The 15,469-nt window shown below is 40.7% G+C and overlaps 1 protein-coding gene across 1 annotated transcript in view; it reads left to right on the forward strand.

The window, feature by feature from the left end:
- Positions 1-15,469, forward strand: part of LOC136706918 (cadherin-18) — a 234,593-nt gene that overhangs the window by 144,225 nt on the left and 74,899 nt on the right. The window contains exons 5-6 of the mRNA XM_066680665.1: positions 1,860-1,979; positions 8,844-9,011. Of these exons, the coding sequence (XP_066536762.1) occupies positions 1,860-1,979; positions 8,844-9,011 (288 nt within the window). The remainder of the gene's footprint in view (positions 1-1,859; positions 1,980-8,843; positions 9,012-15,469) is intronic.

The raw sequence follows: 15,469 nt of genomic DNA on the forward strand, positions 1-15,469 counted from the left end.
AAAGACACTACCTTCCAGTGCATTCAGCTTTTAAAGCCCTATTAATATTGGAGTGTTTAATCATCAGGGGTTGTAGTGAAACACAGAATATTTCCTGAGTAACCACCCACCACCGACGTTAACCAGCATTCCAGGCAGTTTTTATAAACTTAAAATTTGGCGGAGAATGGCTTTAAAGGGACATAATCCCTTTTTATTAAGTGAACAGGGTTCTGGGGTTTTAATAAAATGTCTGTGGCAATTTTTAGCCAGAATACTGCAAGGATCAAATAACAAAGCAGCCCCCCCCCCCCCATCTAAACACCCCTGTTCAGAACAGCTTGATTTCAGTGACTGTTACTTTAAATGATAATGAGCCACACGATGTTCACCCTGACCCCAAATGCACAGCAGTAAGGCATAAGATTTCTTTTTTCAGCTTGTGTTTGTGCGCTCACATAAATGCATGTCCTGCACTGTGATTGGAGAGACTCACATGAGGGGGCGGGACAACTCTAAAATGTTTGCAGTCTACCTACATATTAAAGCAATATAAGAATTTTCTAAGACTGATACCACCACCAAATACAAACTGAGTAGCTTTTTTTTTCAATTTGTAGATTAGCTAGCTTCAGATTCACAAATTATTGTGCACATGCACTGAAAGTGTCATTATTTCCTTTAAAGTATCTGAATTTAAGTATCTGAATGTTAGCTGTTAATGTTTAGACATACAGCATATTTTGAGGTTACATATTTTCCAAGTCGTATCAGTGTATTTTTTTGTAACGCTTAGATGCGTAAACTGTCGATCTGCTATGAAATGTATTTAATGAACTTTCACAAATCTCCTGCATATATCAACACATAAGAGATGAGTGCAGTTTGCTGAAAGTGCAAAACAAGTTTAGGGTGTGATGTTCTCCCTGAAAATCAGGACACATGTTAGCGTCAGCGCTACAAACAGCTGTTTTCGGCCTAATTTCGGGGCACCTGAAGTGAGTTGCATCAACCTCGCCTCTTTTTGATCTGCCTGTCGGATTCCTTGCCGCTCCGCGAACGCCGTACCTTGTCTTATTTTGCTTCTGCTGCAGCCTTCCATTTGCATTCCATGGCTCCTTAATGACCTGTGATAGATCAGTAATCAGTGTAGCCCCCCCTCCCCCTGCAACACCTCCCCGGACCCCTCCCACAACCCTCACACTGTCTCACGGTGACACAGTCAGGCCTTTGATGTCAGAAAACAGCAACAGCTGCTCCCACAAATCCCCTCTTCCTTCCTTCGTAGCTTGTCAAAGAAGCAGTGCCCCATGGGAAACGTAGTCCTTTCACCACTTTGTGTTTCCCTTCCACCCAAAACAATTTCCATCCTTCACATGACGGATGACAGTCTTTTGATTTATTCGTTTGGGGAAGGGGGTGGGGGGGAGTCTATATTTGGACATGTGAGACCCAAAACGGGGGTGGGTGAAGGAGTGGGGAGGGGGGTGGGTGCTAAGATTGGTGATGGTAAGGTGGTGGTGGAGGGGCTCCAGCAGATGGAGAGATTGAGAGAGAAAGAGGGGGGCAAAAGGGAATTGGAGACGGAGATGAAGAGAAATGAAGTAAGACAGGGCAGAGAGAGAGAGAGAGAGAGAAGGTAAGGTGGCAGGGGAAGAGGGAGAAAGTGGATAAAGTGTTTGTCATGCAGTAGCAAGGGAAATGGTGGAGGCAAGATGGAGAGTAAGAGAGAGAGATGCATAAATGAGGAGAGGAAGGTGTCAGTCTTTGCAATGGTGTCTCAGTTGAAGGTGTCTGTCTTTTGGTGATATGCTTTTCTGTATTGATCTCTCTCTCTCTCTCTCTCTCTCTCTCTCTCTCTTTCTCTCTCTCTCTCTCAGGCACGTCCATTGTCCAGGTGACGGCTACTGACGCAGATGACCCCACCTATGGAAACAGCGCCCGGTTGGTCTACACACTTGTCCAGGGTCAGCCACACTTCTCCGTTGACCCTCAAACAGGTCAGCCTCTTTGCTTCAACATCCCCCAGTGGCCCAACCATCTCCTTCCGTCCAATCACCTCTGGACCTTATTAACAGTTGTTTGCCCATGTGCACAAAGTAAAAGAACCGTTAGCAGCAGAAAAGTCGATCTATGTGTTTTCTGTTGACAGTTTCTACTTAGAGGTAATATATGGTTGATGTACCGCAGTGGGTATCCCCTTGAGCACAATACGCTTTTCTATGTTTATCAATCTCTATAATATCACAATATATAGTATTATTTATATATAAACACTGGTACGGTTTTGAAAAAGAACAACCTTCTTAAAAAATGCATAGCCAGAATACACCAAATGTCCATTACTATAAACAATTTAATTCATGTGTGTATTCTACACTCACTGTCCATTCTCTCAGGTCCACTGACCAGACAGCAGCACTTTGTAGTTCTGCAAAAACAGACTGTAGTTTATTTGTGGCTCTGTATACTTTATTCCCCCCTTTCACCCTGTTCTTCAATGGTCAGGACCACCACAGGCCCTTGATCCTGATGTTGTGGTGCTGTGTTAGTGTGGATCAGACACAGTAGTGCTGTTAGAGTTTTAAAACACCTAAGTGTCACTGCTGGACTGAGAATAGTCCACCACCCAAAAATATCCAGCCGACGGTGTCCTGGGTCCGCTGCTGAAGGACTAGAGGACGACCAGCACACACTGTGCAGCGACAGATGATCTATTCTTTTGACTTTACATCAACAAGGTAAACCAAGGTGTTAGGTGTGTGTTAGCTCCAGCATCACTGCTGTGTCTGATCCACTCGTACCTTAGTAACAGGCACTTACATACGACCACCACATCTTTGTCACCGCAGCGCTGAAAATTATCCACCACCCACATCACACCTGCTCTGTGGTGGTTCTACGTGTGTCCTGACCATTAAAGAAGAGGGTGAAATGGGTAAAATAAAGTATACAGAGCAACAGATTGACTGCAGTCTGTAATTATAAAACTACAAAGTGCTCCTGTCTGGTCAGTGGAACTCAGAGAATGGACAAAGTTTAGAAACAAGGAGGTGGTCATAATGTTATTGGTTGATTGGTCTACATGAACACTGTTGCAAATTACTCAAATCCATAAGGAAAGATTTCACTGGAATCATGTAAATCATTTTGAGTACCCTCCTCAGATAATGAAAAACTCACTTCTAACAAGTTTTATGTCATGAAATCATTCGTAGGTCATTACCACTTCAAGCATTTAAAGAGGGGCTGGTTTTCTACACTCCTCCAAAATTTAAACAATATATTTTCTGCAGTGCTGAGCCTGGAGTAGCAACGACAGAGGCTTTATTCTCCCTATTACAAGTCATTGAAGCATCACAGTGATTTTGAAGCTGTATGTTAATGTAAAAATATTAGGTAGAGTCCCTTTAAAAGGCCTGTAACAGTGGGGAAACTAGAATGGTGTTTCAAGAAATATCTACATTGTTTGCTGCGAAGAGAGTCTCTAGGTTGCTCCTCACAGAGGTTGCTGCTTTAAAGTGCCAGTTTCATGCGAATATGAATGCATACATTAATGCAGATACATTTTAACAACCAAGTTGCAGCACTTTAACTACTTCACTATTTAAGGTGGAACAGAATATTCAAATAAGCTGCTGGCGAACAAAGAGCCAACATTCTGTACCTGCAACATTTAAGGTGGGATAGAAAAATATAAATCTGCTTAACTGCTTATTCTCCAGCTTGCAGCTTTGTGTCACCTTAAATGATGCAGCAGTTACATCCAGGAACCTGTAACTGCTTCACTGTTTAAGATGTAACGAAAATGTCAAATATGTAGGTGTTGGTGTAATTGTGTGAATATAGCGACAGCATTTAAGTTGGATTCAGATTCAGAGTGCCCTATTTTGCTGGCAGTGCTGGGTGTTGAACAACTTAAAAGAACACCTGGGTCAAAACTATGAGGGCACCTACACTAGCTGCATTCACTAATTAGAAGGTGGTTCTGGATATATTACATCTATAGTGTATCTACTTGTGTGGTAGCTAATTAGCCATATTAGATGAGATTTGTACTCATAAAATGACCAGAAATAGACCGGAATAATGAGTCCAGTAATTACGATGGGCTCTCAAGCAGGTGGGAGATGAACTGGACCTAGGACCATAAGTTTCATTGAGTCTTTTGTAATTTTCAATGTGCAGCAGGGGGAAAATGCCCAGAGATAACCAATTAGTTCAGCATTTCTCTGTATTAATGATCATCATTAGCCTATAGAGCACAGAGAGTGTTCAAAGCAATAATCTCATTTACATAATATCCCCCTTACCTCAAATGTCTGTCTGCCAAGACCACTCACTTCTTTCCTTTTATGCTGAAATATGAAGGTACGCTACATTGTCAAATGACTGTAAATGCCCTCTCACTGGTCTCTCCAAAAATGAAAGGTATTAATACGTAGATGGCCCTCTTTTGCTGTAAAGCGTCCTCTAATGTCTGAGGAAGGTCTTACATTAGACTGGAACACTGCTGTGAAGATTTGTCAGCATACGGCCACATAAAAGCTAGTGAGGTCAGGTACTGTTAGATGCATGATTGATCATGGATCACAAATGCCATTTCAGCTCATCCAAGAAGGACTGGATGGAACATCATCACTCCAGAGAATGCAGTTCCATTATTACACTGCTGCCCAGCCCAATGCTGTGAGGTTTTATACCCCTCTAGTCCACATTTGGCGTGGACTAGAGATCACAGAAGATGATCGAATGGAAGGGTGCTAGATTTGGTTTACTTGTAGCAAACCAAAGAGTGCAATGGAGACTCTACTCTGTTCTACTCGACTCTGCGCTACACTTGGTGCATCAGTTAAGACAGATTCCTTGGTGCATCCAGCACCTTTTTGCTGCTTTAAATTCAATGAAGGTCTGAGCCTTTTCAAAAGACCATGGTGGAGTTTTCTGAGCTGTCATTGTAATTCAGAAATAAAGAAACAAAAGTGATCTCTTTGTTTTGGACGTCTGCATTGTGCTAAATTTGCCTAATGGAAAAACAAAGAAGCTGAGTCAAGTTGAGTAGAGTAAGTACCATGCAGTGGAAAAGCGCCATTACTCACCATTAAATCAGTGATATACATGAGGTAAAGAAACTGGATTTGAGAGAATAGTAGACACTTCTTTCTCTTTTATATCCTCAAAGTTATCACTGGTCACGCTGGCTTCCTCCCTCTCACAAATTAAGCTGATGGAAAATCTACCTAAAATAAAACTTGATCCTTTGACTCTGACATGTCTGAGTCAGGGTCAACACTTGGTCAGTGACCAAAAGGTTTGTTAAAAGTGAGCAAACGTTAAAAGTGAGCAAACTATGTTTAAGACATTTATAGTTTCCTCTGCCTATAGCTGTGGTACTGTCTTGGTTAATATCAAGTGGAGCCCAGGAGTCGATTCCATCGACTCCAGCAGCAGGAATTCAGACTTGATGTTGACTACAGAAAAGCTGGTTATGTTGAAAACAGAACAGTGCCAGAACCAGCTCATGGTGTTAAAGTGTGTGTGATCTTTATGGAGAGTGGTTCATATCTGCCATTAAATTTATTTTCAGGAAGGAGAATAAGGTGTATAGGAAATAATGCAGCATTTCAACTAAACTTGAACATGCGCACTGCATCGTGCATTTTTTTTTATTCTATTTTTTATTCTATTTTATTTCTGACAAACTGTATATTGTATATAGTGACCCTGAAATGGATTAAGCAGCAAAGAAGATGATGATGATGATGATGGTGTATATTATAATGTGTGTGTGTGTGTAATAGACTGGCTATAATGTCCCTGCATGTTGTTCAAGAATTGACACGCAATAAATGATGAATGAATGGATGTATATTGAATACCAAAGTATGCTGTTCACTGAGATGGCTTCCTCCTCCCGACATAGGTCCCATATATAGGTCCCATGGTATTCCTCAACAAATTGACATAGATACTATTTGAAAAGGTGTAAGCCTGTTAAAAGGAGGAGAAATTAGTGTAAATTTGATTTTCACAACTCTCAGTTTGACACTAATGCTATTTCTACAATGTAGTGATGATTGCCATTTTTCATGGCATTTAAAACCAAAGTTGAGAACCTTCCCACCTCTTGTTTTCCGTTTCGTCACCCTTGTGCTAGCCTTCCACACCCATCTTGCTCTTCCTGTTTTCTTTTGCTTTCTTCCCTCACTTGCTTTTGCTAATCTGGCCTGATTTACTTTTTTATGTCAGCAATATATTCACAACTCCCCAAAAAGCAGACAAGATACTTTGAAGCATGTCCTCTGGACAGGTGCAACGAAAAGAGACGACACTTCAAAGGGGAGATGTCGCAAAGGGTTCAGATGCTATTTAAGCTCGGCGGCTAAAATGCACAGGGGACATTTAGCTGTCGTGCACGTTCGCTGGCCAACCCCAGCCAACCCTGTAGGAAGAAGCTTTTAAGCTGGACTTGGGGGTGGAAGGATTGGGGAGGGGGTGACTGTGGCCATTTTCGAAAAAATCACTTCAGTTCCTCTGTGCTTTGCCAGGTGATTGGCTAGCAGAGGTGATTTTACACAGAGCCTAGCGCTAGCAGTGTTTGCGTTAGTGTGTGTGTGTGTGTGTGTAGGCGAGCACACGTGTGTGAGTGTGAGTGGGGAGGGGAGAGGGTGCTTAAGAAAAAGACAGAATGAGAGGGAGTAGAGAGAGAGAGAGAGATAAATAGCAAGAGAATGAAAGAGCGAGGCAGAGGCGTGCTATGTTTTTATGAGCGTGTGTATTAGCATGGTTCCACTATGTGTTTGTGTAACAGTTGGTGTATTGTGCCTCCGTCTTCGTGGATAATGGACTTCCTTTGTGTTTTGATTCCATTTGGCCGCCTAATGAAACCTAATTAATTTTGTTGACATTTGTGAACCCCATGCTGATACGAACGAGAGGCCTCCCCCCACCCTCTCTTTCTTTAAGGGGTTTGAATGCTAATCAAGCATATTAACCTAATTCTGTCCTGCATGCATAGCACTCTTTTCTCTTTCACTCATTAGCGCAAATTAGCATTCTGAACCACAGCATTCAGAAAGGTCTTCCTCCATATACTCATTATTGCCCAACCTGTCTGATGATGTTTTATGGATATTTTATGGATATCATTAGCTCGAGTTTTGGCACAGCTTAACTGCTGTACAGTAGGCTGTAGACCATCTGTTGATGCACAGTTTGTGCTAGCAATCCTCTAGCCTTTTGTCCATGCTCAGCTGGGTGGGTTTCGCTCAGTCTAGCCATTGTTAGCCGTTGTTAAGCTTCCATCCAATGGCTTTAGTCAGTGACTTCATAAAAATGGCCAGTAGTGAAAGAAAATTTGTAGTACAGTCCTTAAAGGGGACATATTATACCATTTTTTTCCACCAGTTTTCCACAGTTCCCTGAGGTCTTAATAAAACATCTATGACATGCTTCATCAAATTACCACAAGGATCAAATTGCATTCTCCCCATCTAAACAGTCCTCAGAATGACCATTTTTAGCCTGTGTTCCTTTAAATGAGAATGAGCCACAGCTTAGTTCACCGCGAGAGCCCAGGAGTGAGAAGCGAGAAGCATTTTAAATTTGTTTATTTTTGCTAAGTTTTATTGTCACTATATTTAACGAATATCCATATCTCTTGTTGTCTTTCTTACTTCACTATGGTGCTTTCACATAAATGCTCACCTAGCACCCATGCAGAGACTCAGACAAGGGGGCCAGACTCAAAGTGGTCATGCACTCAAAGATTTTTTTTTATCATAATGTCACCTTTAAAATTCAGACAACTTCAGTTTAATAAGTCTAAATTTTTCATGCCCAATGCCAAACATTGGCTAGGAATGTCTAAAACACCACACTGAGCTCTGGGGTACTGCAGTGCCTAAATACACCAGGCTCCATGCTAAGGTCACTCTTTTCTAGATGGAGCTCCATCCAATTCCTTTGAAATAATTGGAGTGGTGTTTTTTTAAATGTAGTTAATTAATTAAACAGTACCTGCCTTTACTAATATTTTTGTTGTATAATCCAATCCAGTCCTCACTGCAATTTTCCAGTATTGGAGTAGAGGAAATAGGGGACACAGTAGCTCCTGTTAATACATTTGAAGACGAAATGTTAGGAAAAAAAAAACGTGTGTGCCTAGAATCTCTACAAAAAACATATCTCCAGTGGTCAGAAACTGACCAGTGATAAATGAAGCAGGGGAAGCTGAGAAGGTGTGCAGCGACAGATGGACTCCAGTCTGTAATTTTACATCTATATACTGAACTTTAAAGGTAAGTGGAGCTTATGAAGTGGTCAGTGGCGGGGTTTCTCAAATACGGTGGACGAGGAGAATGTAAGCTGTGATGAGGTTATTTTGTGCCAGTGATCCAAAAAACTGAGTTTTCTGACTCTATGAAAAAGATTTGATATTGAGAAGCAGCTGGTGGCCAGTAGGAGATTATCTGGAGAGTCATCTCTCTCCTTCTGTCTCTCTGCCTTCTCTGTCTCTATTATTTTCCTCTTGATTCAGATAGCTTTACATTACAATAGATATTAAATAGTTTCTTTTCCATTCCACATTAAATGATGTGGCCATTACATGCAGGTGCTCCTGGTTCACCTTAAATGTTACTAGAATGTGACTGGTGTGCTACGTAGCAAAGTGAAATAAGAGCAAATAAGAAGCTGTCTTCAAACAAGACAAAGAATCTAATCAGTTGAACAGTTTATGGCCATTAAGGGAGAACACATTCAAGACCATGTCAGTATAATAGAACTTTCAATATAAAAGTTCAGCTTTCTCATTGCTAACCTGATAAGTTTTATTGATGCAATGTCTGATCTCTTTCTATCAGGAATTTTGCGGACAGCTGTCCCTGACCTGGACAGGGAGACTCAGGATCAGTATCTGGTGGTGCTTCAGGCTAAAGACATGGGAGGCCATCTTGGAGGACTCTCTGGAACCACCACAGTTACAGTCAAACTGACGGACGTCAACGACAACCCTCCACACTTCACCCAGAGTGAGTAGATGTTGCTGATTAGAGGAAGTGCACTTAGTTGTGGACATAAAAGTGGTCAAAAAGCTTAATCAGAATGAATATATTACTTTCAATTATTCAATAATATTACTTTCAACTGGTCTCATGTCTGTAGTATGTATTTTCCAAGAAATGAAGTCGCTTCCTTATAGGGTAACATAGACAGGCCATTTAGGAACATCATGTCCTTACTGCTTTTTTGTTTACTGTTGGGGATGAGTGTGTTTGTTAAACACAATATACCTAAATTAGCTGGCATTAATAGCACTAGCATTCAGATATAAGGACATTGTGAAGTCAGGTACTGATGTTGGGTCATTCGTTTTAAATCACAAAAGTCACTCATCCCATATTTGGTGTTTTCTCCCTGTGTCTGCGTGGGTTTCCTCCGGGTACTCCAGTTCCCTCCTACAGTTCAAAAAACACATGTTGGTAGGTGGACTGGCTGTGTGAAATCATCCACAGTTGAATGTGAGCGTGACTGGGCGAGTGTGTGAGATTGTTCACAGGTGTGAGTGAATGAATGTACACCTACATGTTTCCAGTGCCCGTCAAAAGTTTGGATATACTCCCCCAACACTTTCGAATGCATTTTAAATTTATGCATTTTGCCTATGTTGGTCTACAGTCACTTAACATTGATTATGAAAGCCCTTTCATATCTTGCCATATCCCTGCAAGCTTGGGAATAATGCCAGAAGCCCACACACACTGTTACCTGATGGTGATGTCAGCACTCATTGGGCACTCAAACCATTTCAAGTGTTTAAACCCCCTTTTGAGTCTCAGTAAGTACTTTTAAAGAGATATTCCACCGGCTTTTTCCTGCATAATTAAGCCATTAAAATGTAAACAAAGTCATCCAGAGTGGTTGTGAAATGTGCCGTTGGAGAGAAACTTACACAGGCGGAATTGTTCACAGTGGAGATGATAGGAACCAGCCGCCCAGAGCGTTTAATACCTCTAAAAGCTTATTAGATAAAATAGATAAAACTGTCTTTACTGTGTGTGCTCTTTGCCTTTCATTTCAGGAGACTTGCTTTCAGTTTGTCATGGGCCACACCTCCAAAGTTCAGTTTTAGAAGGTCAGTCTTGTTACTGTCCAAGCAATAACAAACATATTTGGAAATGTTGCTCACCGGTGTTTTGTTTTGAAGAACACCAGAAGCTACGTTTCCTTTTCTGGATGGTAGGATGGTGCTACATGTAGTGTCACTGCTACACAGCTCCAGGCTTCTGAGATCCTGGGTTCAATATTTGTCTCAAGTCACTGCCCTTGAGGAACCTGTTGTGTTATCTCTGTGTGTAAATGGGCTTCCTCCAGGTGTTCTGGTTTCTTCCCACAGACCAAAAACAATGCTGCTACTCAAGGTGCTTACAAAGGATAACTTTTTTTAAAGATTGTTGTCATCTGACAACGTCATCATAATTAAAAAACAATATATATGTTCCCTAACTAAAAATATGGAAGTACTTGAGGGTACCAACGGCGTGACAGTTTAAGAAAGTGTAAGAAAAATGTGTCTTCCCCTTTCTCAGTCAAGGCTGCTTGATGGCTGCACATCCTTTCAGAACCATGGGGCTGAGTTGCATTCTCATAATGCACAGGTGAAAAGAAACATGGATTTTTCCAAATGGAAGCAAGAGTGGACCTTGATATTCTCATATATCTCTTCAAAATAGAAGTAAGGTTTATCTGATGATGATTGGTTTGGAGGTGCACCTTGCATGGACTCGCGTGGTTATTAGAGTCCCATCTTTTCCTTTCGCTATATGCTGATAGCATTTTTGGTTTGGTAATGAAACAAGCTGTTGTAAGTCTGTTTATGGCCAGCTTTGACTGGGAAACTGAGTCACTTTTTTTCCACACCGCACTATACACATGTCCTTTCGGATTTTACGTGCACACAGCGATGCACACAGCCACGACACACACTCAGACTAGTGTAAAAAGCATGGCATCTGAGATGTTTGGTGTCTACGGCTCAGTCACACTTGTGAAGGAATGTGCGGTCATGTAGGCCTGCTCTAACAAACAGGCATGTCTAAGAGGCTTTGCTCTCTTTGAGAGGCTAACAATGTGTGTGTGTGTGTGTGTGTGTGTGTGTGTGTGTGTGTGTTTGCTTGCCTGAGGGTCCGAAGGACTGAGCCATGGGGGCTACTCACACAAACACACACACACACACACACACACACACACACATACAAAACAAGTTTTGAAAGAGCCATTATACTGTCACTGTTATACTGACACTCAGTACACTTGATTTGTGTGTACTCAACCTATTTTAACATGGTTACTCCTATATGGGAAACCCACTCTATGGATGAATAAACTAGTTCATTCAATGGCTACAAAAGCAATATAATTCTTCGTTTATTGTGAGTTGCCCTTTATATAAAACAAGAGAAAGAGGAGATAATAAATGCCCACGTTATAGTTTTTTAAACATAACTGCTTGCATCTTTAAGCTTGGTGTTGAGTTCCTCCCACTGTTTTCATCCCGTTCCCTCATTACCTTTTATCCTCTTCTCTTTTCACATTAAGAACAAAGAGCATACGGATCATGAAAAATGCATGACGTGAAACACGCTGGAATGAAAAAGACGAGTGAGAAAATAGTGATTAATAACTGAAAAATGTTTGCTTTGCGCGCTTTCGCAAACAAGGCGTCATTTTGCTGGCAGAAAGGCTGTGTTTTAAGCCTTTGATGAGCGTAAACAGGGATTGTTTGAATGTTGGGGAGTATTCAGGGAATTCACAGACTATTCTTGCTGTCAGTGCATAATTAATAAAAAAAAAAAAGAAAGAAAAATGACAGGAATATAATTCAAGACAAGACATCCAGTGTCCGAACATTTTTGGACACCCTTGTATTACCTCCATAGAAAAACATGACATGGAATAGACTGCATAAGAGTCTGAATTTGCCATGCCATTGGGGGCATACTTATAGTTATGTAGCACAATGCCATCATATTACGAGCAGTAAAATATTCTGACTTTTTGTTCTGATTTTTTTAACTTTAATCTCAGAATTAATTCTACTTTTTTTTTCTTTTTTTTCAATGCGTTGGCCCTAAAACTCAGACATAATATTCTCACAGTGTCCCACCATTTAAAGCAGGGATCACTAATAGGCGGGCTAGAATCTGTGTCCAGACCCAGACATTGTCCTATCCGGACCTGGACCTATAACTGATAAACTATTAAGTACTATTTTATTTTGAACCGAGTGTATATTTTAACTGGTGTAACTTCTCTAGCCGTTATCGTACAGGTTTAGCAGTCCAGGAAACCGCATTCCAATCACATGTATTGTATTCATCAGATGTGAGGCTACTCAGCCTCTGTCAGATCTGTGCATTATGGTGAGCGCTGTGACTTGACTGAATCATACACATAATACAGGGCAGAACTTCAGACATTGCTGTTCTGGGGCCAGTAAAAATGGATAACTAGACAAGATAAAAGCTCTATTCAGACTTTTGCATGGCAATTTTTTTATGTACCTTAAAACCAGACATGTTATAAAAAAGGGACCAATCACCAGTCGAGACACTAATGGGAGTTCTCATAAGACTCGAGATCCTGTTTAAGGGTAAAGTTCAGCTCTTCAGCACAGAGAGCCAATCAGTTTGCTGGTTACAGATAAGGTCCCGCCCTTCAGTAAAAAGAGCCAATTAGCTTGCTGGTTGTGCAGTGAGCAGAGAAGCGTCGACAATATTGCGTCACTAGTGTTTTTGTTGAAATATATATATATAAATAAATATGTAGAATTGTAATGTAAATTGGTTTGGAATGGACATTCAGTTGTTGTCAGTTAACTACTAGGCTACTTCAAAATACACAATATGACACTGATATTAATTCAGGTTAGACATTATGATGTTCCAGAATTCAGCTTAAGAAAAGGTTTTTGAACTGGACCTTAATTAATTTTAATTAAATGTCCCTGATATAGAGACAATGGTGAAAAAGTTCACACCCACTATTTATACCCTTGATCACACAAGCCATCCTGGATGACTGATAGAAATGATTCTGAAAAAAATGCTGGACTATAACTTCAACCCTCGTTTACCCTGGATGAACCTGTGTACCATCACCTGGGCATGAATGAATACTTTATGGCCTGTACTACAGGTTGCTTCCTTTGACCCCCCCATCACATCAGTCCAAAAGCTACTCCATGCAGGGTTTCTACTGACTCTCTTCCTCTACATCGGTCATCAATGTAAGTAGGTCAGCGTGCAGTATTGCTTTTATCTCTGACCACTGAATACTCTGTGTGTTGGTTTGTTTTTATCACCGCAGGACTTTGCAGTGTGTTGCACTGTGTTTGCTTTTGATAGGCATGTGTACAGAGTGGGTTTACTTGTCAGCAGTTTGTGGTCAGAATTTGTGATACTACAGCTCCACTGAATTACTGGTGTTTAATCACCCGAAACTAGAGCCTATCTTTTATATTATAGTTGATTAAGGCTGTAGGCTATGGCAGGAGTGGCTAGCACAACTGAATAAATTATGAATATGTGATGATCCATCTTTATTTCGAGGCAAGCTAATGAACCCTCCTAAACACATACAGTGCAGTGACCACACTTCATTTATTTCATTCACTTATTCATTCATCTTCTGCTTCATGCTTCATCCTGTTCAAGGTCATGGTGAATCATTGGGCACAAGGCAGGAAAACTGGACAGAGCATCACAAACTCACCCAGTCACTCTCTCTCCCTCTCTCTCTCACACACACACACCTGTGTACAATTTCACACACTCACCCAGTTACTCACACAAGTCACACCTATGAGCGATTTCACACACTCATTATATTAATAATATACTTTCAGATATCATTTTCATTTTACTGTATAGTACATTAACCACTAACAATTGCAAAACACTAACAATTGCAGCAGTCTCCAGCTGCAGACCTCCCCAGCTGTGTAGCTCAGTCCTCTGTAGCCCCACTGTCCCCTAGGTGATAAAGTTTGCTATATGTTTAACACAGCATTAGCTTTACAGTTATGTGTAGGAATTAAAAATACATATATAATATCTGTCACTATTACTACATTACCATTTTAAGCTATTTTGAAAACGCTGACAGAATCTGAAGGGCTGTGCATTGGAGCACCTCATTGGATTGAGGGGGTGGTGGAACTCTGCAGGTACCATGAATTTATAGGTAAGATATGTTCAAATCTTCTGACATTATAGCACAGAGTGACTGGCTATTCAGTTGCGGAGTGACACAGCACTGCAGCAAATCCCTTATTGAAGAAAAAAGTAATAACTTGTGCCTTTGAGACCCTTTTCCGGGAACCTAAATAAATAGCATGGGCTGTGACATCTGCACATTGTTCTGGATGAAACTAATGTGGCCAGTTAAAGGACGTACAATGTAGAGATGTCTAATTAAGCAGACAGTAAATACACTGTACATCTGTACTGTATAGCAGAATTTGTCTGTTAATTGTATAGCTGGGAATCAGTGATTATACTCATGGCCTTTGCAATGCTATTACAATAGCACTGGATTTTTACTGGGCTTTTCTGCTGATAATTGGTAAACAGGTTTAGTCAGTTTATATTCTTGGAAAATAGTGGAGTTCAAAGGACATGTGTTCAGGCAATTAGAAAAAAAAAAAAACGGTGAATCCGTTCAGGTTAGGATAATTGGGGTCTGAGGCCTGATAGCGCTGCATTGTTCTGGGGAATTTGTTTTATTTTTTGTAGCATTCAGGGATGTGGGGTCATTCAGTCATTCTTTTTGCTTCATGTTGGAGGCAGAATCACACATAGAGTTGGTTGGGATGGGAGATAAGCTTTTAGCCAAAAGAGCTTTATATATACTCGCTGTCGGCTTGACATAGGTGGTGTCACAACCTGAGTGAGAGGGGTGAAGTCTTTTTTCCCATCAATGTTGTGCAGAAAAACTAAGCGGGTTGGACAAAGATTTGACCTAGAAAAGCCTTCTATCCACTCCAGTGGAACTGGACATAGACAATTAAATGCGTATTAAAGGTAAACTCATTAAATTTGACATGCTAGCTTAAGCTAGCTGTTTTCAAACTCAGTGGGAAAATAACAGTTCCTTCTTGCACTGTTCCCACAAACATGAGGCTAACTTTTCAGCTAATGTTACACTTGTTTGACCTATTAACCCAGAATCCACTTAGCACTTACAAGGCTGCCTGTAAATATTCTTGCTAGCACTACAACACAGAAGAGAGTTCCTGTTGTAATGTAAGCTCTTAACACACAGCATGTATTACAGAAAGGGCATAAACAGGAAGAGCCCATTTTGTTTTTGTGATATATAAATATGTGGTAGATATATCAACCTGGTCCTGAATGATTTATGCTAGAATTATTTTTATGCTATAATTTTACCAAGGATTACACTTCTTTTGATATATTAAAGTGGCTTG

The sequence above is a fragment of the Hoplias malabaricus genome, chromosome 9, assembly GCF_029633855.1.
Source record: "Hoplias malabaricus isolate fHopMal1 chromosome 9, fHopMal1.hap1, whole genome shotgun sequence".
Classification (NCBI taxonomy): Eukaryota; Metazoa; Chordata; class Actinopteri; order Characiformes; family Erythrinidae; genus Hoplias; species Hoplias malabaricus.